This window comes from Loxodonta africana, chromosome 26 (assembly GCF_030014295.1).
Source record: "Loxodonta africana isolate mLoxAfr1 chromosome 26, mLoxAfr1.hap2, whole genome shotgun sequence".
Taxonomy (NCBI): Eukaryota; Metazoa; Chordata; class Mammalia; order Proboscidea; family Elephantidae; genus Loxodonta; species Loxodonta africana.
The window spans coordinates 7007429-7031132 of NC_087367.1; the positions used below are offsets into that span (position 1 = coordinate 7007429).

Genomic DNA, 23704 nt, shown 5'->3' on the forward strand with positions numbered 1-23704 from the left:
TGGATATTCAAGTATCCTAATCAATACTCAATGTGATACGCACTAACAGGAACCCAGGGCTTTGCAACCATATCTAACATTTTATTGCTCCCCACGTAAGGACCCCTGACAGTGAAACCAGAACCAAGCGTTGCTGTTGGGTCGGTTCCAACTCATAGCGACCCTACAGGACAGAGTGGAACTGCCCTGTAGGGTTTCCAAGGAGCAGCTGGTGAATTCGAACTGCCAGCATTTTGGTTAGCAGTGGAGCTCTTAACCACTGCGCCACCAGGGCTCCTAACAGTAAAGGAAAGTCATGTAAACCTTAGGGGATCGAAGGCACCCCTTAGAAGTGTGATTTTTTTTTTTTTTTTAAGTGACCTCCTTTATCTTAAAATGAACAGGAATTAAAAATTTTACTCCTGAGTTTATCCTTGTTTGCTATAAAAACGTTCTTTTCTCCCAGATGTTCACAACCCAGGTAGAGAGGAGTTAGGCCCAGCCTGTGGATCCCAGGGCTCGTTGGCACGCTGAAGAATTCCCCTTGGGTGTGCAGAACCTGATCTTGAGACCACAGGCCTGTCGTTATCTGACCCCCGTGGAGGCCTGTGGTTATCTGACCCCTACGGTGGCCCTGTTGCCATAGGCCCAGAACAGACTTGCTGAGTTAGGCTTTGTCTGACTCTTGCTGTTAATACGCATTATGGAACAGTGGGGCACATTGCATTTTCCTCTTTTCTGTGATTAAATTTCTGTGGCCTTGTACTTATCTACTCTTGGGGGCAGTAGCATTGTAGGCAGTCTTAAGGCTGTGTCCCACTGTCTTTTGCTCTGTAGGTTACAGATTCATCGAGTTTTTCAAAATGAGGTATGTGAACAGCAGAGCTGTAAGACTTACGTGTGTAACGTTTTTTGAATTAGTGATTATATGTATAATTTTGGTGTCGTTGAAATATCTCATTTAGTGAGCATGTGTTAGGATTTTTTTTCCTAATCGTGTGAATATATGTCATGCATTGTATGAAGGCAAAAACCCTCAATCATTTTTAAGCAGCGTCTTCTTTGAGATTTGAAGTTGGTCAGGCTTGAGCCGTTGAATAATCTTGTATAGCCGGAATGATTTGGACGTGTAGGGAATAGGTTTGAATGAAAAACATTCCATGGTTAAAAATAGAAATAGACGCAGGCGTTATATTGATATACAACTTAGAGTGGGTTTAAACATCTCCCTTATGAAGTTGGTTTTTCTTTAGTATTTGACATTTTGGTTTTCCCTTATCTAGTGACCTTTTTATTTTTATAGATGGAGCAAACCCAAATGGATAAAATAATGTTCTAACTTGGGGTCTCTGCTTTTCCTGTTTTCAGTTGTTGACCTCCTCTACTGGAGAGACATAAAGAAGACTGGAGTGGTGTTTGGTGCCAGCCTGTTCCTGCTGCTGTCATTGACAGTGTTCAGCATTGTGAGTGTGACAGCCTATATCGCCTTGGCCCTGCTCTCTCTGACGATCAGCTTTAGGGTATACAAGGGCGTGATCCAAGCCATCCAGAAGTCAGATGAAGGCCACCCATTCAGGTGAGCGGTCTGGAAGAGGGCTCACGTTGGCAGAAGTGTAAACAGATTTAGTGCTGAGACTTGAGTCTCCTGTGCATAGAGTTCCAGGCAGGCATGTTTTACTGCTTAAAGGTAATTGCAAGCAAAAAACCAAAAAAACCAAACCCGGTGCCATCAAGTCAATTCCGACTCATGGCGACCCTATAGACAGAGTAGAACTGCCCCATAGAGTTCCCAAGGAGCGCCTGGCGGATTTGAACTGCCGAACCTTTGGTTAGCAGCTGTAGCGCTTAACCACTACACCACCAGCGTTTCCATGGCAAGGGAAGTTTTGCTAAAAAGCTATACTCAAAGCATTTGCTTTTGAAATTTCCTGAAGGTCATTTCAGAGGCTCATGATGGAGAAGACTGGGTTTATCAGTTCATCAGCCTAACTCTACTGCTTGTTAGGAATATTTATTTCTTAGAGTTTTACATTAATGGAAGTTGTACCTTTCTAACGTGGTTAGGATTGGTGAGGGTACTGTTTTCTTTACTGCTTGTTTTTTCATGCTGTCTGATAGTGTATGCTCTCTGATACTGGAAATAACCTTTCTCTCTAACAGCACGCCTATTTTTTCTCTGGCTTTACCTGCACGCCTGTGTCTTTTCCTAACATCCCTTCTCTGTCTCTTTTTTTTCTTTTTCCCTCTCATTCCTTGAGGCATTACCTCAGATGTGTTACCCTTTGAGAGCGCCTCCTTGTCTCTCAGCTGCCGTCTTGTGCCCTTACTTTACAGGTGGGCTGCAGCGTTATCTGTCCTGTTGCTGGTGGAACACACCTCAGCCTGGGTCTTCTGCCTCCACCTCACGCTCAGCATGTTTTTCCTCTGCTTTTTTCTTGTGGAAATACAATTGACATACTGTAAAATTCAGCCTTTTAAAGTGCACAGTTCAGCGTTTTGTAGTATACTCACAGAGTTGTGCAACCATCACCATTCTCTAATTCCCAAACATTTTCATCACCCCAAAAGGAAACCGTGTACCCATTGATGGTCACTCCCCCTTCCTCCCAACCCCTGGCAGCCACTAACACGTCATATATTTAAGTGGACTTTTGTCTTAAACCTGTCAGAAACCTGTCAGTTTCTATCGGTAACACCACCATCATGCTGGTGTTCAGACTCTTGGGTTTGATGTTATCTTTGTTTTTAATCTCATGTTTAAGAAAAAAAAAAAATCACTAAATTTTGCTGTTTCCCACTGCTTCCTCAGTCTCGACCAGGAGTCAGTAAACTAGTCAGTAAACTACAGGCCACGGGCCAGCTCCTGCCTCTCACCTTCTTTGTAAATGAAGTTTTATTGGAACACAGCCACACTCATTCATTTAGCAGAGTAAAGTAGTTGTGACAGACACTGTATGGACTTCAGAGTCTAAAATATTTACTATCTGGCCCTCCACAGAAATTTTGCCCACCCCGGTATAGATGCTGACCGTACAGATCACAGTTATTACCAAATGGGCTTCTGGTTATCTCAGATTACTTAAACTCTTACAGATGTTGTCTGATTAATTTTTCTAAAGCACCACTTTTGTCGTGTCATTTTTACGTATAGAGGCTCTTTGTGCTTTGTAGGATAAAGTCTGTCGGTACGTTTGCCTTGTCTCTTGTCTGCCCCGTGGAGTCCTGTGTCCATTTTCATGCTGCCTCCGTAGCTCCCAAGGCATCCTGTCTGTTGCATTTTTTTGGCTCTGTGTTTGATTCAAGATTGAGCTCTCTGAACAAGGTTCCCTTAACACTGGCCCCAAGTATTCTAGAATCCTTTTCCTGTTGCACTCGCTGTGGCTTTGAAATGTTCTCTCTTTGTTTTGCATATGAACTTCATTTTTCTCCAAGTAGATTGCAAGTGTTTAAAAACTGTTTTGGCAAGACAAGTGTATGTTTGGGCATGAATGAGTGTGTACCTACCTAGAACACTGTCCCGTTGATATTAATGGGAAATTTAAATTGATTTTCAAACTTTAAAAGAAGAGACCTACTAAATTATTTTGCTTATTGTAAAGACCAGTGATTTATTTATTTGTATGCCAGCCACCTTTCTGTATTTCTCAAAGCTGCATAAATAAAATATTGCAGTTTTAAGGGCTGATAAGAATGTTTGAGCATTTTTTTGCCTGATATGAATAGCAATATTTGTTAGCTAATAAATAGCATTTGTCTAACAGTATGCGACACCATTTACTAGTGGAGACATATTTCTGGTCCTTAAAAGTTTGTATTCTAGGAGTAAGACTATACAAGTGTACGTTGCAGGGTTGGCTGTGTTAAGTGCTGTAAGAACAATACAAAAGAAAGTGTTGTTAGAGGCACACGGGGGTGTGAGATTGCATTGGGGTATGTAGGTAAGAAGGATGTCAGAAGAGGCTCCGCTTATGGGTGGGATTTGAGATGGCAACATTGGGAGTGGTGGAAAGTAAGGTTGGAAAGATTTGGGAGGGCTACTGCGTGAAGAGTTGGAACCACAGAATCACAGATGTTTGAGTCTGAGGGGACTTACCAAACTCATTCCCATCGAGTCAAATTCCGACTCCTAGCAACCTGTAGGACAGAGTAGAACTGCCCCATAGGGCTTCCAAGTCTGTAAATCTTTACGGAAGCAAACTGCCACATCTTTCTCCCACGGAGTGGCTGGTAGGCTTAAACAGCTGACTTCTCCGTTAGCAGTCCAGCGCTTTAACCACTGTACCACCAGGGCTCCTGAAGGGACTTAGGAGGGTCTATCTCTGATTTTTATGGAGTCAGAACCATGGCCCAGAGAAGATAAAGCCTTTTGCAAGGTTACATAGCTGGGTAAGTAGCAGATCTCCTAACTCCTACCAGAGTTCTGCCTAGATAACACTATCTGGTTATAGCTCAAATAAAACTAGATGACATTGACTGAAGGAGCCCTGGTGGTGCAGTCGTTAGGCACTTGGCTGTTAACCGAGAGGTTGGTTCAAACCCACTGGCCACTCTGTGGGAGAAAGATGTGGCAGTTTGCTTCCGTAAAGATTTACAGACTTCCGATGTGCTGCTTCTCTGCCAAGATAGAATGGCTTCTTGGAAACCAGAACTAATGAAACAGTTGAATGGGTTCCTGCAGACTTGATGCTCCCTCCCTCCCCCATACCGTTGTCTTCTTAAATGTAACAATCCCAGCTGTCTCATTAGTATAAACAAAAAACCAAACCTGTTGAGTCGATTCCGACTCATAGCAACCCATGGGACAGAGCAGAACTGCCTCACAGAGTTTCCAAGGCGCAGCGGGTAGATTTGAGCTGCCGGACTTTTGTTTAACAGCCATGCCTCTTACCGCTGTGCTACCAGGGTTTCTCTCATTAGTATAGATTGGGGCATTAGGTGGATGCTTTGGGCATGCATTTTACAGCCCGATGGCCTGAGCAAGTGAAGTATTCGGAAATGATAGAACCTTTGTTAGGAAAACTTGATGAAGCTGTATAATGTCAGTTTAAAGGAAAAACCAGGTGCATAATAATAGCCCCCGTTTCTTGAGCGCTACTTTGCACTTTACTCCCTGAATCTTCTTTGCTAGCTCCATTTTATAAATGAGAAGCTGAGGTTTAGAGAGAGAGCTTGAGATCCAAGCCAGATCAGTCTGCTTCAAAGCTGGTGCTTTTTCCAAGCTGGTTAGCTGCCTGCCCATGTGTGTGAAATACCCCTTGCTGGTTGAATTTCTGTACTGTGCATAAGTTGCAAACAGTAGGCATACATAATTGCTGATGGACATTTAGGGGAAATCAGTCCAGTCAGTGACAGTTACGATGTGTTTTGTTTTCTAGGGCGTATTTGGAGTCTGAAGTCGCTGTATCTGAGGAGTTGGTTCAGAAATACAGTGATTCTGCCCTTGGCCATGTGAACTGCACGATAAGAGAGCTCAGACGCCTCTTCTTGGTTGATGATTTAGTTGATTCTCTGAAGGTAAGTTTATTCTGTTTTGCGTTTTTAACATATCCAGAACTTACATTCAAGTAAATGATAAAAAACATGATTAAATCACGTTGCTGTAAACTTGTGTTCCGAAATCCAGAATCTAACAGTCAAATACTTAGGACAAAGCAAAGTGCTATGCCTTTTTTTTTTTTTTAATAATTTTTATTGTGCTTTAATTTTTTTTTTTTAAGTGAAAGTTTACAAGTCAAGTCAGTCTGTCACATAAAAGCTTATATACACCTTACTACAGACTCCCATTTACTCTCCCCCTAATGAGTCAGCCCGCTCCCTCCTTCCAGTCTCTCCTTTCATGACTGTTTTGCCAGTTTCTAACCCTCTCTACCCTCCCATCTCCCCTCCAGACAGGAGACGCCAACAGTCTCAAGTGTCCACCTGATACAAGTAGCTCACTCTTCATCAGCATCTCTCTCCAACCCATTGTCCAGTCCCTTCCGTGTCTGATGAGTTGTCTTTGGGAATGGTTCCTGTCCTGGGCCAACAGAAGGTTTGGGGACCATGACCGCCGGGATTCTTCTAGTCTCGGTCAGACCATAAAGTCTGGCCTTTTTATGAGAATTTGGGGTCTGCATCCCACTGTTCTCCTGCTCCCTCAGGGGTTCTCTGTTGTGCTCCCTGTCAGCGCAGCCATCGGTTGTGGCTGGGCACCATCTAGTTCTTCTGATCTCAGGATGATGTAAGTCTCTGGTTCCTGTGGCCCTTTCTGTCTCTTGGACTCATAGTTATCGTGTGACCTTGGTGTTCTTCATTCTCCTTTGATCCAGGTGGGTTGAGACCAATTGATGCATCTTAGATGGCCGCTTGTTAGCATTTAAGACCCCAGACGCCACATTTCAAAGTGGGATGCAGAATGTTTTCATAATAGAATTATTTTGCCAATTGACTTAGAAGTCCCCTTAAGCCATAGTCCCCAAACCCCTGCCCGTGCTCCGCTGACCTTCGAAGCATTCAGTTTATCCTGGAAACTTCTTTGCTTTTTGTCCAGTCCAGTTGAGCTGACCTTCCCTGTATTGAGTATTGTCCTTCCCTTCACCTAAAGTAGTTCTTGTCTACTAACTAATCAGTAAATAACCCTCTCCCACCCTCCTTTCTTCCCCTCTCTCGTAACCACAAAAGAATGTGTTCTTCTCAGTTTAGACTATTTCTCAAGATCTTATAATAGTGGTCTTATACAATATTTGTCCTTTTGCCTCTGACTAATTTCACTCAGCATAATGCCTTCCAGGTTCCTCCATGTTATGAAATGTTTCACAGATTCCTCACTGTTCTTTATCAATGCGTAGTATTCCATTGTGTGAGTATAACACAATTTATTTAACCATTCATCCGTTGATGGACACCTAGGTTGCTTCCAGCTTTTTGCTATTGTAAACAGAGCTGCAATAAACATGGGTGTGCATATATCTGTTTGTGTAAAGGCTCTTATTTCTCTAGGGTATATTCCGAGGAGTGGGATTTCTGGGTTGTATGGTAGTTCTATTTCTAACTTTTTAAGAAAATGCCAGGTAGATTTCCAAAGTGGTTGTACCATTTGACATTCCCACCAGCAGCGTATGAGAGTTCCAGTCTCTCCGCAGCCTCTCCAACATTTATTATTTTGTGTTTTTTGGATTAATGCCAGCCTTGTTGGAGTGAGATGGAATCTCATCGTAGTTTTAATTTGCATTTCTCTAATGGCTAATGATCGAGAGCATTTTCTCATGTATCTGTTAGCTGCCTGAATACCTTCTTTAGTGAAGTGCGTGTTCATATCCTTTGCCCACTTTTTGATTGGGTTGTTTGTCTTTTTGTGGTTGAGTTTTAACAGAATTGTATAGATTTTAGAGATGAAGCGCTGGTCGGAGATGTCATAGCTGAAAATTTTTTTCCAATCTGTAGGTGGTCTTTTTACTCTTTTGGTGAAGTCTTTAGATGAGCATAGGTGTTTGATTTTTAGGAGCTCCCAGTTACCTGGTTTCTCTTCGTCATTTTTAGTAATGTTTTGTATTTTGTTTATGCCTTGTATTAAGGCTCCTAACGTTGTCCGTATTTTTTCTTCCATAATTTTTATCGTTTTAGTCTTTATGTTTAGGTCTTTGATCCACTTGGAGTTAGTTTTTGTGTATGGTGTGAGGTATGGGTCCTGTTTCATTTTTTTGCAGATGGATATCCAGTTATGCCAGCACCATTTGTTAAAAAGACTATCTTTTCCCCAGTTAACTGACACTGGGCCTTTGTCAAATATCAGCTGCTCATACGTGGATGGATTTATATCTGGGTTCTCAATTCTGTTCCATTGGTCTATGTGGCTGTTGTTGTACCAGTACCAGGCTGTTTTGACTACTGTGGCTGTATAATAGGTTCTGAAATCAGGTAGAGTGAGGCCTCCCACTTTCTTCTTCTTTTTCAGTAATGCTTTACTTATCCGGGGCTTCTTTCCCTTCCATATGAAGTTGGTGATTTGTTTCTCCATCACATTAAAAAATGTCATTGGAATTTGGATCGGAAGTGCATTGTCTGTCTAGATGGCTTTTGGTAAAATAGACATTTTTACTATGTTAAGTCTTCCTATCCATGAGCAAGGTAAGTTTTTCCACTTATGTAGGTCCTTTTTAGTTTCTTGCACTAGTACTTTGTAGTTTTGTTTGTATAGGTCTTGTACATCTTTGGTAAGATTTATTCCTAAGTATTTTATCTTCTTGGGGGCTACTGTGAATGGTATTGATTTGGTGATTTCCTCTTCGATGTTTTTTTGTTGATGCAGAGGAATCCGAGTGATTTTTGTATGTTTCTCTTATAACCTGAGACTCTGCCAAACTCTTCTCTTAGTTTCAGTAGTTTTCTGGAGGATTCCTTAGGGTTTTCTGTGTATAAGATCATGTCATCTGCAAATGGAGATAATTTTACTTCTTCCTTGCCAATCCGGATGCCCTTTATTTCTTTGTCTAGCCTAATTGCTCTGGCTAGGACCTCTAGCACAATGTTGAATAAGAGCAGTGATAAAGGGCACCCTTGTCTGGTTCCCATTCTCAAGGGAAATGCTTTCAGGCTCTCTCCATTTAGAATGATGTTGGCTGTTGGCTTTGTATAGATGCCCTTTATTATGTTGAGGAATTTTCCTCCAATTTCTATTTTGCTGAGAGTTTTTATCATGAATGGGTGTTAGACCTAGTCAGTTGATAAGATCATGTGGTTTTTGTCTTTTATTTATATGGTGGATTACGTTAATGGTTTTTCTAATATTAAACCAACCTTGCATACCTGGTATGAATCCCACTTGGTCGTGGTGGATTATTTTTTTGATATGTTGTTGAATTCTATCGGCTAGAATTTTGTTGAGGATTTTTGCATCTATGTTCATGAGGGATATAGGTCTGTAATTTTCTTTTTTTGTGGTGTCTTTACCTGGTTTTGGTATCAGGGATATGGTGGCTTCATAGAATGAGTTAGGTAGTATTCCATCATTTTCTATGCTTTGAAATACCTTTGGTAGTAGTGGTGTTAACTCTTCTCTGAAAGTTTGGTAGAATTCTGCAGTGAAGCTGTCTGGGCCAGGGTTTTTTTTTGTTGTTGTTGGGAGTGTTTTGATTACCTTTTCAGTCTCTTTTTTTGTTATGGGTCTATTTAGTTGTTCTACTTCTGATTATGTTAGTTTAGGTAGGTAGTGTTTTTCTAGGAATTCATCCTTTTCTTCTAGGTTTGCAAATTTGTTAGAGTACAATTTTTCGTAATAATCTGATACGATTTTTTTAATTTCAGTTGGGTCTGTTGTGATATGGCCCATCTCGTTTCTTATTCAGGTTATTTGTTTCCTTTCCTGTATTTCTTTAGTCAGTCTGGCCAATGGTTTATCAATTTCGTTAATTTTTTCAAAGAACCGGCTTTTGGCTTTGTTAGTTCTTTCCATTGTTTTTCTGTTCTCTAATTCATTTAGTTCAGCTCTAATTTTTATTATTTGTTTTCTTCCGGTGCCTAATGGATTCTTTTGTTGCTCGCTTTCTATTTGCTCAAGTTGTAGGGACAGTTCTCTGATTTTGGCTCTTTCGTCTTTATGTATGTGTGCATTTATCGATACAAGTTGACCTCTGAGCACTGCTTTTGCTGTGTCCCAGAGGTTTTGATAGGAAGTATTTTCATTCTCGTTGCATTCTATGAATTTCCTTATTCCCTCCTTGATGTCTTATATAACCCAGTCTTTTTTGAGCAGGATATTGTTCAGTTTCCAAGTATTTGATTTCTTTTCCCTGATTTTTCTGTTATTGATTTCCACTTTTATGGCCTTGTGGTCTGAGAAGATACTTTGTAATATTTCAATGTTTTGGATTCTGCAAAGGTTTGTTTTATGACCTAATATGTGGTCTATTCTAGAGAATGTTCCATGTGCGCTAGAAAAAAAAGTATACTTTGCAGCTGTTGGGTGGAGTGTTCTGTATGAGTCTATGAGGTCAAGTTGGTTCATTGTAGCAATTAGGTCTTCCGTGTCTCTATTGAGCTTCTTACTGGAAGTCCTGTCCTTCTCCAAAAGTGGTGTGTTGAAGTCTCCTACTATAATTGTGGAGGTGTCTATGTCACTTTTCAATTCTGTTAAAGTTTGTTTTATGTATCTTGCAGCCCTGTCATTGGGTGCATAAATATTTAATATGGTTATTTCTTCCCTGGTCAATTGTCCCTTTAATCATTATGTAGTGTCCTTCTTTATCCTTTGTGGTGGATTTAACTTTAAAGTCTATTTTTTCAAAAATTAATATTGCTACTCCTGCTCTTTTTTGCTTGTCGTTTGCTTGATATATTTTTTTCCATCCTTTGAGTTTTAGTTTGTGTCTCTAAGTCTAAGGTGTGTCTCTTGTAGGCAGCATATAGACAGATCGTGTTTCTTTATCCAGTCTGAGACTCTGTCTCTTTATTGGTGCATTTAGTCCATTTACATTCAGTGTAATTATTGATAAGAATGTGCTTAGTGCTGTCATTTTGATGCCTGTTTGTGTGTGTTGTTGACAATTTCATTTTTCCACTTTTCTGTGCTGAGACGTTTTTCTTTGTAAATTGTGTGTTCCTCATTTTCGTAGTAGTTGAATTTATGTTTGCTGAGTCATTATGTTTTTCTTGGTTTTTATTTTGAGTTATGGAGTTGTTATACCTCTTTGTGGTTACCTTAATATTTACCCCTATTTTTCTAAGTAAAAACCTAACTTATATTGTCCTATATCTCCTTGTTTTCCTCTCCATATGGCAGTTCTGTGCCTCCTGTATTTAGTCCCTCTTTTTGATTATTGTGATCTTTTACATATTAACTTCAATGATTCCCTGTTTTGAACATTTTTTTCCCCTTTTACAATTAAGCTTAATTTGTTTTTGTGATTTCCCTTTTTGAGTTGATATCAGGATGTTCTGTTCTGTGACCTTGTGTTATGCTGGTATGTGATATTATTGATTTTCTGACCAAACAATTTCCTTTAGTATTTTTTTTTTATAGCTTTGGTTTGGTTTTTGCAAATTCTTTAAGCTTGTGTTTATCTGTAAATGTTTTAATTTCACCTTCATATTTGAGAGTTTTGCTGGATTTATGATCCTTGGCTGGCAGTTTTTCTCCTTCAGTGCTCTATATATGTCATCCCATTGCCTTCTTGACTGCATGGTTTCTGCTGAGTAGTCTGAACTTATTCTTATTGATTCTCCTTTGTAGGAGACCTTTCTTTTACCCCTGGCTGCTTTTAAAATTTTCTCTTTATCTTTGGTTTTGGCACATTTGATGATAATATGTCTTGGTGATTTTCTTTTTGGATCAATCTTATATGGGGTTCGATGAGCATCTTGGATAGATATCCTTTTGTCTTTCATGATGTCAGGGAAGTTTTCTGCCAACAGATCTTCAGCTATTTTCTCTGTATTTTCTGTTATCCCTCCCTGTTCTGGAACTCCAATCACACGTAAGTTATTCTTCTTGATAGAGTCCTACATGATTCTTAGGGTTTCTTTATTTTTTTTTAATTCTTTTATCTGATTTTTTTTTCAGCTATATTGGTGTCAATTCCCTTATCCTCCGGGTACCCCACTCTGCATTCCAATTACTCGATTCTGCTCCTCTGACTTCCTATTGAGTTGTCTAATTCTATAATTTTACTGTTAATCTTTTGGATTTCTGAATGCTATCTCTCTGTGGATTCTTGCAGCTTATTAATTTTTCCACTATGTTCTTGAATAATCTTTTTGATTTCTTCAACTGCTTTATCAGTGTGTTCCTTGGCTTTTTCTGTAGATTGCCTTATTTCATTTCTGAGGTCTTCCCCGATGTCTTGAAGCATTCTGTAAATTAGTTTTTTATATTCTACATCTGGCAATTCCAGGATTGTATCTTCATTTGGGAAAGATTTTGATTCTTTATTTTGGGGAGTTGTAGAAGCAATCATGGTCTGCTTCTTTATGTGGTTTGATATCGACTGCTGTCTCCGAGCCATCTCTAAGATATTGTAGTGATTTATTCTATATTTGCTCACTGAGTCTTATCTTGTTTTGTTTTCTTTCCCATATACGTAAATGGGCTACTGGATTGCACTGTCTTGACTGTTATAGCCCTTGAATCACTTATGTCCTATTACCAGCTGGTTTGGGCTGTCACCAGATATATAAGCCTAAGAGTCCATTCACTATTCTTGAGTAGAATCTGATTTTGGGTCATCAAGTGTGTGGTGCAGACTGTCACCTATCCACCTAGAGAAGTAGTGCTGATAGTTGTGTGCACCAGATTCTAGTAGCAGCTGGGGTTCACACTCCAGGGGGGCAGGATGCTGACAGGCTTCCCCCAAGTGCTAGTGAGGTAGGTGTGTCTCTATTCCTAAAGCACTTTGGTAGGTGGGCTCTGCAGCTGTACCTTAGGCACCCAATGCGTGTACCTCTACAGATTGGTAGGTGTCACCCTCCTTAGACCCCTAAGGCAGGAGGCTAGGTGGTCTGGGGGGAGCTTCAGCCCTCAGTTCCCTGTTGTGGGTCAGTGAGGGCTCTGTTGAATACACAGAGATATCAGACCTGGGAAACTTGTCTTTCCAGTAATCCGCTAAAACAATTACAGTCAGATCCCTATCAGAATTGCCTTTGCATTATAATAGCCACTTTGTTGCCTGTAGGGATTAAAGCCCTAGACTGTGGATCTCATATGCTTGGCTGGAGCTGGTTCTGTTTTAGTCCAATTTCAGGAAGTCAGGGAAGGATTTTTGGTCCCTGGGTTTTTTGTAGCTGCTTCTCTCAGGCCAGGAGAATGGGTTAGGAAAAGACCAAAAAAAACAAAACAAAACAAAAATGCAGCGTACTTCACTCTCTGGCTCAGGAAATTCCAATGTTAATGAAGCCGCCTGGGAAGGGGAGGGGAGGGATCAGACAGATAGGAGAGAGTAGCACCCCGGAATATAGACAAAGTTACGTATCTTGCTTGGTGAGGACTGTTTTATCTGAGATTCCTGAGGGGCGAGTCGACTGTATGCGCTGGCTGGGTAGAGATTGCCCCCGAGGGTCAGGCCGCGTCCTGTGCTTGCGCTGTCTCAGAAGCCGTGGTTAGTTCCTCCGCTCCCAGTCCAAAGCCCAGCGCCAAGGTTCCCCGGCTGGGATGCCGCACTCCATGCTCCAAAACCAGTCGCTGCCTCCCGGTGACTTCTCCTGTCGGCTGCGTTGCTGCGCTGCCTGCGTGCACTGGCTGGGCTTCCCCCGAGGTCACTTCTGGGGGGTAGGGCTGCGACCCGTGTTTGCACTGTCTCAGGATGCTGTGCTCAGCTCCCCTGCGCCTGGTCCAAAGCCCGGTGCCAAGGTTTTCTGACGAGGACGCTGGCTCCAGGCTCCGAAAACAGTCGCTGCTTCCCCGTGGTTGCTTGTTCTCAGTCTCTGTCACTCAGGTCAACTCTTTAGATCTGTGTTTGATGGTCAGGGTTCGTAGATCGTCATGTATGTGATCAGTTCACTTGTTTTTCTGAGTCTTTGTTGCAAGAGGGATAGGAGATAGCTTCTACCTAGTCAGCCATCTCGGCCCCGCCTCAGTGCTGTTCCTTTATAAAGGAAAATAATAGATTATAAATTCACAGTTTTGGAAATCATAAAGGTTAAAAATGAAGGGTATTTTGACAGTAAGAATAAAGATAATCTAATAGATTTAATACACAGGAGATTTAATCTGCTTGGCTTTGCCTTAGAGTCTAGCACTTCATTTCTCAGTTTGTTGTGTGATTCACACACAAACAGAAGCTATTTTCTGTCTTGAGCTCTTTCTTGGAGTGTTTATATATTCTGACATCCCAGCTGACCTTCAGTTGGTGACCGCCGGAAGTTTTTCTTCATTTATGGCGCGTGCTCTACAGAGTGGGGTTACTGTCCGACTTTGCATCCAGCTCTCCCTAAGTTCAGACTGACTCGGAGCAAGCCCTGAGCCACAGCGGGGGACTTGGCTCCGGCACAGGAACGTGAGTGCGCGCTGTCCTGCAGGTGGAACGGACCGTGTGTGTTCTGTGTGCTGGTGCCTGTCGACTCCTACAGCGGCCTGGGCGGGAGGGCAGTGTGGTGGTGCTTGTCGTGTTTCTCTTTTCCAAGAGATTGGCACCACTAAGCCAGGCTGTCGCATGGTAGGGTTGGACCTTTAGACTCAGTTAAACGGTTTCTGAGCTGGTCGGAATAGGGTTAAATGCTTTTAACAAGCAAAGCCTTTATAAACCAGTAGATGATACATTATTTTTAGTCATGTGGTTCTCTTGTTTTATTTGAGACTTGGAACCTCAGTTACTTACAAATCAGTGGTAAACAGTTTAGTGTCCTTCTTCTCATTTAATATCTCTTGTGTAGAGTGGTTGCATTTAGTGACTTATTCTATATAGGGCTTTAAAATGATCTGATGTCAGTCTCTAAAGAAAATATCCTGATTGTGTTATTTTTGTGTTATTTGCCATGTTTTATTAATTAGTTTCAAAAGGAAGCAAATAAAAAATAGAGTTAAGTGGAATTGGAGCTCTGGTGATGCAGTGGTTAAGAGCTCAGCTGCTAACCAAAAGGTCAGCGGTTTAGATCCACCAGCTGCTCCTTGGAAACCCTGTGGGGCAGTTCTACTCTGTCCTGTAGGGTCACTATGAGTTGGAATCCACTCGGCAATGGGTTTGTTTGGTTTTGGTTTTTGGGTAAATGGAATTGAACCTGTACATGTGGGTCCTGGAAGAAACCAGCTCCTTTCATTGAAGTGGTATTTGCTCTCTGGAGCCTGGCTGCAGGGATGGGACAGTGACAACCACTGAGGAGGGGGTACTACTGCCTTGTAAGATGGGGGGACAGTGGGAATTGATGGAGAAGAAACACTGACAGCAAAGGGCCATCTCTGAGTGTAGCTGACGGATGGGGGAGAGGTGACTTAAACACAAAAGCGTCTTGAAGCCGATGGGGAGAGAGTCATTGTTTTTAAACTCGGTAAATACGGCGGCAGACGTAAGGAAGAAGTCATCCTTCGTATGGGTCCACTGTGGCTGCCAAGGTGGCTGTATGTCCGTAATCTAACAAACATGCCTTTTTCTACAGCAGCAGATGTAGGCAAGAAGTCATCCTTCATATAGTCCACTGTGGCTGCCAAGGCGGCTGTATGTCCATAATCTAACAAACATGCCTTTTTCTTTTGAGAGAAGAGGCACTTTTGAAGACTTCTGTTTAAAAAGAGAATAAGACAGTTTGATCTCAAAATGATGTGCTGTGTGCCAGTTTCTGCACGTTTCAGGTCAAAGTTTCTACTTTAGTTGCCTTTCAGAGTTTACTGCCTTTCATACATGGTCTGTTATTGTGAGGATGGTTGTGTAGGTGTGGAATGGTTGGTCAGAGCCCAGAGGAGGGAAAAAATAAAATGTCAGAGGAGGCCTGGTTGGATACTTAAGAAACCTTTTAAATCTCTGCTTTGCATAGATGTTTGAAATAGGCTGTGAGGACATTTTATGAATAAATTACTTTTATGAGATAAAAAATCATCTCTTTTTCTAATCTTTTTAAATTACTATAGACTTTTAAAAGTAATTACGTTATTCACGGGAAGCTAGCATAAATGACTGAGAGAAGCTAAACTTGATGGGTTTCTTGTCTTGGATGACTTTTCTAGTTTGAAAATAACGACACATAAGGAAATGGATTTACTTTCTGAAACACTTTATTTTTATGAAGTTTTCTTGTATTTTTAAAACATACTTTGCTCCTTAATATTAAAAAATGAAAACTTGCGTTAGAATTACAGTTGCTACTTTTTCTCCTTAAGGATTAGGGATACTTTTGAAAAGAAAAATAAAAGAAGAAGAAAGCTCAGTTGGGTGGTTTTCCTGAGAAGTGTTTCTTGGCAGGCACAGAGCTCAACAAGGAAAGCTGCTTAGTGATGTCCCCGGATGGCGATTCATTCAGAGCTCCACGTAAATAACAGTTGTTTCAACACATAAAATGAACTTTGCGTTTTAGGTCTCAGAATCTGTGCCACTAAGGGGCAGAAGAATAAGGCAGGTGTCTTTTTCTCCCGACACAAAGGTTGTGAATGGGAAGCACCTGGTAATTCAGGTGGTCGCTCTGATTGTGTAACTGAACGTCTTCCTGGACACACTCAGGGACTGGTTAGATCTTTTCCTGATGCTGTTGTCCGAGTAGTACAGATTTCATCTATTTCCACAGAACAAGAGTACTATGTAAGTGCAGAACAGTTGCTTAAAATGTCTCTTTAAAAAAGAAAAATAAAGAAGCTAATAAAAAAATTGATTCCATCACTCTTGGCTCTTTATAAAAATGCCTGAGAGCGTTGGCTTTCTGTCGGGGGCTCCCTTGGGCATCTCTGTCTTCTGTACAGGCTGCGCTCACCCTGCAGCATTCGTTTCTATAGAGAACATGTTTTAAAGATTTTTTTTCAAGAAGTGGACTCTAAGTTTTTAGCCTTTTAGCCACAGCAACTGGTAGAAGTGATATTCTTGTACCCTAAAGCAAGCAAAAAATGGATTTTTCAAGTCCATTTCTTTTTTTACTTTTTAACATAAAGTAATACACTTTTTTTTAAACACTTCCTTGTGTTTAGATTGTAAGTCTGAAAATTTTCTAATAAATAGCCACAGTTTTTCCAGTTTCCATGTGAACTTGTGATGTTAATGAATGCTTTTTTTTTTTTAATTATAGGAACAGCTCTTAATTGAAATTACTTTGGTTTTGTATTATTCCTAACAAGGAAAATGGAAACCCTCCTCATCTCAAGAAAATACAGTGGAATTTATTTTGGGCATTGAATTAAGTTTTGTGGCTTAAATTTAATTTAAATGTAAAGTTTAAAATTAATACCTTTTAAACAAAAATTTGAAAAAGTTTTCCTGTAGCCCACCATCTTCATAAATGGAAGCTCTCTTTGGTGCCTTCAAATTTATAAAATCTACGAATTCTAGGTTTTGGGTCTTAATTACTGTTATTTCTACTTGAAGCCTTCTTCCCCAGAAATTGAAAAAGCATGTGAACTTTTTCTTTTCCTTGCTTATTACCTTTGGGAGGGGGGCAATGTAAGGGAAGGAGCCTGTTCTTTCAAATGTGACCACAGAAGTAACCAAACCCTGAGGCTCACCTCGCTTGTGAAAGACCTGACGTGAGATGGTGGGGTCAGTGTGCCTGGTCTCGGCCTCCCTCTGGTGCTTGATGTGGGCAAATGAAAACCAGGTGTGTTCTGCAGATTTCTCCTTTTATGTTCCTCCGTGGTTGTTCCATTCATTTTGCTCCTTTGCAGCTAACTACAAGCTTCTAAGACCTAGAACAGATGGTAAGTGTTGATAGATGGAGTAACAACTCATTTCCGAAAGGATTGATCCTGATCTAATTGTATGGGCAAAATTGCTGACAAAATGTTTCTAATTTTGCTTAGTGGGACTTACCTCAGACATTTGGTAGTAAAATTTCACCACAGCTAAATGTTTTAACCAACCCTCAGGATTTGTTCTGAAAGTTATGTTTCGAGAAGTGGGTTTGTTGGATGGAGTCCAGGAGTAAGGTGGGGAGAGGGAAGAGAGGGGAGTGAAGGAGGAAGGCACGCTGGTAAGATTGAGTCGAGAAAGCCGCGTGTGCTTTCTTGTGGAGTCTGGTGTGTGTCAGCTTATTGACGTCTCTGAGAAGACCTGCAGAAAGAGGCTGGAATAACAGTCAACCCTGTTTACCTAACACTCATTGCCCCAGGAAGCTAGTGCACGCTGAGAAACACCTGTGAGACTTAAACGGTGAGATGGTTTTTAAAGCAAATTTAAACCCCCTAGTTAAGGTTTAGAGTCCCTGCTAAGCAAGGTTGGAGGTTCAAGTCCATTCAGAGATGCCTCAGAAGAAAGACCTAGAGATTGACTCCTGAAAAATCAGCCATTGAAAACTCCTTGGAGCACCGTTCGTTCTCCTCTGACACATGGGGGCGCCATGAGTCGGGACTGACTCGATGGCAGATATTTTTGGATTTTTAGGAGTTTTACTTTGGTTTCTGTAGTTAACTTCTTAAGGGGTCTTTGGGAAGGGTTTTTTAAACTCAGTGTCCTCAATCTCACGTGCACATCAAGAATCACCTGGGCAGCTATAAAACGTACTGATACCGGGGTAGGGGGATGGGGAGACCCTGGTGGTGCAGTGGTTAAGGCCTACGGCTGCTGACCAAAACGTCGGCAGGTGGGATCCACCAGGCGCTCCTTGGAAACTCTATGGGGCAGTTCTGCTCTGTCCTGTAGGGTTGCTGTGAGTTGGAATAGACTCAACGGCAATGAGTTTGGTTTTGTAGGGGGCGAATGGGAGAAGAGGCCCATGGGGTCTCATCCCCTGAAATTTTGGTTTAATTTTTTGGAGGTACTGCCTGGAGGATCGCTGTTTTAAAAAGTTGTGGTGTTAAGCTATAAACCCTAGGTTGTAGTTGTGTTTTTGCCCCTCTGATTATAAAAGAAATGCACATGACAGTCCCTGCTGGTCTCAGCTTTGGACATCCGGAGTAAGGCTCTGGGGTTTCTTAGAGGGTTCCTGCCTTTTGGAATCCCAAATCCCAAAAAGAAGCCTAAAATTTTTACTTACAAGGGACTGGGACCAGGTGCTTAGGCAGAGGTTCTTATATGGCCTTGAAATGATAAAGGCTGTCCTGCGTGATAGTTCTGTGACTTTCAGTGTAAAATTATCTTGTTAAAATTATAAGAAAATTTCTAGAATATTCCAGAACACAAATATCAAATCTGAAAGTGAGCAGAAAAGACCGGAGCTCCAGAAATAGCTGACCCAAAATAACATTAAAATCTCATCCTCAGGCTCTTTTCAGTTATTAGCGTGTACATTCTGACAGTTCCCTTTCAGATTTCTTTGGCTCGCAGAAAAATTGGACAGGAAGAGGGCTGGGGAAAATGGGGAGACAGTCATAGTGATGCTGGCCCCTCAGTGACTCTGGAGGTGACCAGAAGGCTTAGGTGATCACTTGAGAATGCAGAGGTCGTGAAGAGGTCAGCGTCGCCAGAGTAAAGTCTGCACCTTTCTGGAGTGCTCCCGCCCCCTTTTCTCCCCGCTGTCCTTAAAGATGCCCCTCCTGGTTGAGACAGCATCCAGTGTGTCTCTGCAGAGCCCTTTACACAAGGTCTGTGGTACGTAGAGTTCGTTCCTCATTCCTGGGAAGAAAGCGAACGCACATGCGTGGCCTTTGCCTCTTTCCGTTGGTGTCTACCAGACCTTCAGGACACTTCGCCCCTTTCCCCGGCCTCGTTATTGCCCAGAGAGGAGCTTCGCCCCCGCGGTCAGCGCGCGTGGCTGCGGCCTTCCATGGTGTTGGCCGCGGACTAGCTCTCAAGTTGTAGGTCCGGAATTAGAGCTGCCTGTTTGCTTCTTGTAAAGGGCTGTTTCTTGGCCTTCTTTCTGCCCATGCACACGTGCTGGGTACCTTGCTCGTTGGTGACGAGTCCTGTTAATAATGGTTGCTCTCCGGGTGGCTGCACAGTCTAGCAGAGCAGACTCTGGCGTCAGGTAAACCTGAGATCGCTAGTTAGTCGTGTGGCCGGCCTCTGGTCCTGTAACTTGCTTCCTCCTCCTGCGCCTTGGTTTCCTCTCCTGTGGGGGTAATGGCAGTACTTGACTTTTGACGTTCTGATGAGAATTCTCTGACCCCGTGCATACAGAGCACAGCAGCTGTCACGTAGTGAATGTCCAGAAAGGAAGACGTGAGCTGCTGTCGTGATGTGACAGTTCCAGGAACTGCGCGGGGGCTGGAATGCTAGTTCTCGGCCGCCTCTTTCTCATCTGCTGGTGCTCTCTCTGGAAATGCTTATCTAGTATTTCTGTTTTGGGCTGCCAGAGTTTTATATTTTCTCCAAACTTAGCTGCAGCATTTAAAATTCCTGTGATAGTACATAAAAATGTGAATTTCTGGTTTCTCTTTTGAAATGGGAAGGTCTGGCAACATTTGGCCTGGAGTGGTTGCGTGGCAGCAGTCTGTGGAGCTGGAGGGAGAAGGCACCTGCCCCTCCCAGCCTTCCCCACGCCTTACATCACCTGCTTGGGCCCCCCACACTGAGACTTACCTGTGGTCTCTGCCTCTGGATCGCCTGGCTTTTAGGAAGACTGTCCTTGAAGAGGCAGGTGACCTTTGGGCCCCCTGGATGGCCTAGGTGGGCGTCTTGGGCTCCTTCCCACGGGGCTTTGCAGTGCCCTTGTCCGCAGCCGTGCAGTGACCAGATTGGGACCTTTGTCAGCTTGTGCATGTTAGTGTCTGAATTCTGTTGTGTAAGGTGTCTGCATCGCTGCATCACCTGCTCCGGTGTGGGAGGTTGACTCTTTTCCCTTCAAACTTGTGGTTGGTAGTGTATGAAATGGTTCTGTCACTTTACAGTAAACTCGCTCAAGTGAGGGAGTTCCGTTTAGCTTCTGCAGCAGGAATGCAGACAGTTTGTGAGAGGAAAAGGCGTGTGAGCGGGAGCCATGCTGCAGGCCTGCCTGTGGGCTCCGGGGCGGTGGCTGGGAGCAGTGCTGCAGGCCCGCCTGTGGGCTCCGGGGCGGTGGCTGGGAGCAGTGCTGCAGGCCCGCCTGCGGGCACCGGGGTGGTGGCTGAGAGCAGTGCAGACCTGCCTGTGGGCTCCGGGGCCGTGGCTGAGAGCAGTGCAGACCTGCCTGTGGGCTCTGGGGCGGTGGCTGGGAGCAGTGCTGCAGGCCTGCCTGTGGGCTCCGGGGCGGTGGCTGAGAGCAGTGCTGCAGGCCTGCCTGTGGGCTCCGGGGCGGTGGCTGAGAGCAGTGCAGACCTGCCTGTGGGCTCTGGGGCAGTGGCTGGGAGCAGTGCAGACCTGCCTGTGGGCTCCGGGGCAGTGGCTGGGAGCAGTGCTGCAGGCCCGCCTGTGGGCTCCGGGGCGGTGGCTGAGAGCAGTGCAGACCTGCCTGTGGGCTCCGGGGCAGTGGCTGGGAGCAGTGCTGCAGGCCCGCCTGTGGGCTCCGGGGCGGTGGCTGGGAGCAGTGCAGACCTGCCTGTGGGCTCCGGGGCAGTGGCTGGGAGCAGTGCTGCAGATCCGCCTGCGGGCTCCGGGGCGGTGGCTGAGAGCAGTGCAGGCCCGCCTGTGGGCTCTGGGGCGGTGGCTGGGAGCAGTGCAGGCCTGCCTGTGGGCTCTGGGGCGGTGGCTGAGAGCAGTGCAGACCTGCCTGTGGGCTCCGGGGCAGTGGCTGGGAGCAGTGCTGCAGATCCGCCTGCGGGCTCCGGGGCGGTGGCTGAGAGTAGTGCAGACCTGCCTGTGGGCTCTGGGGCGGTGGCTGGGAGCAGTGCTGCAGGCCTGCCTGTGGGCTCTGGGCCAGTGGCTGAGAGCAGTGCATACCTGCCTGTGGGCTCCGGGGCGGTGGCTGAGAGCAGTGCAGACCCGCCTGTGGGCTCCGGGGCGGTGACAGAGCAGTGCAGACCGGCCTGCGGGCTCCCGGGCAGTAGCAGAGAGCAAGGCAGCACTTCACTTTGGATTTTCATTTGGCAGGTGCAGCTGGTGAGAACGCCTGACATTTGCTTAGTTGAACGTTAAATTCAGGCATTGCTATTTGTGGAACTAACAGTTGGTGGAGGAATGCAAAGTGTGTTTCTAACCTGTAATAAGTGTGCTTGCTGTTAGGTGCCCTCGATTCGGTTCTTACTCATAGTGACCCTGTGTACAAACAACGAAACACGGCGTGGTCCCACGTCATCCTCATGATCCTTGTTACGCTGGAGCCCCTTGTTGCAGCCACTGTGTCAGTCCATCTTGTTGAGTCTTCTCTTTTTTGCTGACCCTCTACTTTGCCAAGCACAATGTCCTTCTCCCGGGACTGATCTCACCTGATAACATGTCTGAAGTATGTGAGACGGAGTGTTGCCATCCTTGCTTTTAAGGCATGTTCTGGTGGTACTTATTCCAAGATAGATTTATTCCTAAGTACTCACTAGAGGTTATACACCTTTGTCAGTGCTCAGTGCCCAGCTGGCGGTAGGCATTCAATCAGATTTTGTTGAATGAATGAATACATGAAAGATGTGCTTTAGGTCAAGGGTCAGCAACCTGTGGCCCACTTGGCCCATGGCCTGTTTTTGTACAGCCTTGGAGCTAAAAATGGTTTTTACGTTTTTAAAAGTTGTAACAACAACAAAGAATAATATGGCACAGAGATGCTGTGTGGCCCGTAAACTGTCCTTCACAGAAACGTCTGCTGATCCTTGCTTTAGGTAACCGAGGCGCTCCTCTCCCAGTGCCTCTTGCTGTTTCCCTGTGTTGTGTGTGCCTGGACAGTCACTGTAGATGGTGGCATCCCAGTGATGTTTGTTACCCCCTAAATAGGGCAAAGTGGCCACCAGACACACGCAGGCTTTGAATAGGAAGCAGGGGGCAGTTGCTGCTGCTGTTTCATAAAAGCCAGCCTGACTCTGCTCAGATGTCATCGAGAACTGCTTTGAACATCGTGTGTTGAGCCTTGGCACTATTGGACGTCACAAAAGCTTAGAGCTGGAAGAAAATTAGAAATTCTCTTGTTCAACCATTTGTTCAATAAACTAAAATACAAAGAAGAAATGAGGACTTCTCTAAAGTGAAATTACTTTTTAGAAGCAAAGCCTTTCCCCAGCTGCCTGTTTGGTGATGAGAGACATCCCAGATTCTGAGGCCAAGAGTACGTAAAGTCAGAGGACTTAGTCGGTTCACTGCGGCTTAGGCAGTCCCCCGCCCCTGGAGGGAACAGTGTGACAGTATGACCAAGGCAAGTTATTAACTTTTCTGTTCTTCACTGTCTGCATCTGTTACAGAAATGATCATAGTACCTAGGTCAGATGGTTGTTAGGTTGAGGTTATATTTGTAAAGCATTTAAAATCGTACCTGGCACATGATAAGCACTGTATTTGTGTTAAGTATAAAGAAGGCCATGGCTGAAAGAGCAGTAACGGTTAGTTTTATTACATGAGTGTAAGTTTGAGGAGTCCCCATCCATCCCCAGGGTTGACACACAAATTACTGGGCAGGAAGAGCCTCACCCGTTACCATGCTGGAGGTCAGGTTTGGTACCCGAAGCCCAGCTTCTCTGACAGTAAGGCACCCGCAGCCCCATTACTGTTTATCCAGGTGTCTGGAGATTTTAATGTCTGAATTTTTCAGCTCATATTATGTCTTCAGGTACTTAATTTGTTAGTACTTTTAAATTATCGTTAATAGCTAATTCTCATAATACCTTTTCTGTCCGCCTATGGAAAAGCTAAATGATATTAGAGGTGGAGGGAAAAGGTATACTTGTGGCACCTTTTCACATCTCAGAGAAAACAGAATCAGCTGCCTGCATGGTTCAGAGAAAATAGCAAATCTGTCGTCGTAGTTTGGATTCTGAAATTCTGGACTGAGACTGGTAACTCAGAAGTGAAATATTCATGTCACTTTAGCAAATCTCCATATACCTCTAGTAAAAAAAAAAAAACCTCTAGTAGGTTGGCCTATATATGGGATGCTTTTATTTGAAAACTTAAGAAACTTTACCTGAATTATGTTCTTAATGGGCTGATGTCATTTTTCTCCCAGTTTGCCGTGTTGATGTGGGTATTCACCTATGTTGGCGCCCTGTTCAATGGTCTGACACTACTGATTTTGGGTAAGTATGCCAAACCATTGGGATGAAAAATCGCAGGATAGATTGTGTGCCAGTTGCCAAAGACATTTTAGTGGAGAATATTCTTGTAAGGGAAAGCAGAGGAAGTACGTTAAATACATTGCT

General features: G+C 43.6%; 2 protein-coding genes across 5 annotated transcripts in view; both read left to right on the plus strand.

The window, feature by feature from the left end:
• Positions 1 to 23704, plus strand: part of RTN4 (reticulon 4) — a 72364-nt gene that overhangs the window by 46658 nt on the left and 2002 nt on the right. For all 4 annotated transcript variants that reach the window (XM_064277082.1, XM_064277083.1, XM_064277084.1 and 1 more), the window contains 3 exons: positions 1348 to 1555; positions 5355 to 5493; positions 23512 to 23581. In XM_064277082.1, the coding sequence (XP_064133152.1) occupies positions 1348 to 1555; positions 5355 to 5493; positions 23512 to 23581 (417 nt within the window). The remainder of the gene's footprint in view (positions 1 to 1347; positions 1556 to 5354; positions 5494 to 23511; positions 23582 to 23704) is intronic.
• Positions 5500 to 23565, plus strand: LOC111752692 (fibroin heavy chain-like). The gene has a single exon (XM_023557219.2). The coding sequence runs from the start codon at positions 20322 to 20324 to the stop codon at positions 21501 to 21503; it is 1182 nt and encodes a 393-aa protein (XP_023412987.2). The 5' UTR covers positions 5500 to 20321; the 3' UTR covers positions 21504 to 23565.

What these genes read in the sequence shown, in the direction of transcription:
- LOC111752692 (XM_023557219.2), top strand. Translation starts at nt 20,322, where the DNA reads ATGGTTCTGTCACTTTACAGTAAACTCGCTCAAGTGAGGGAGTTCCGT.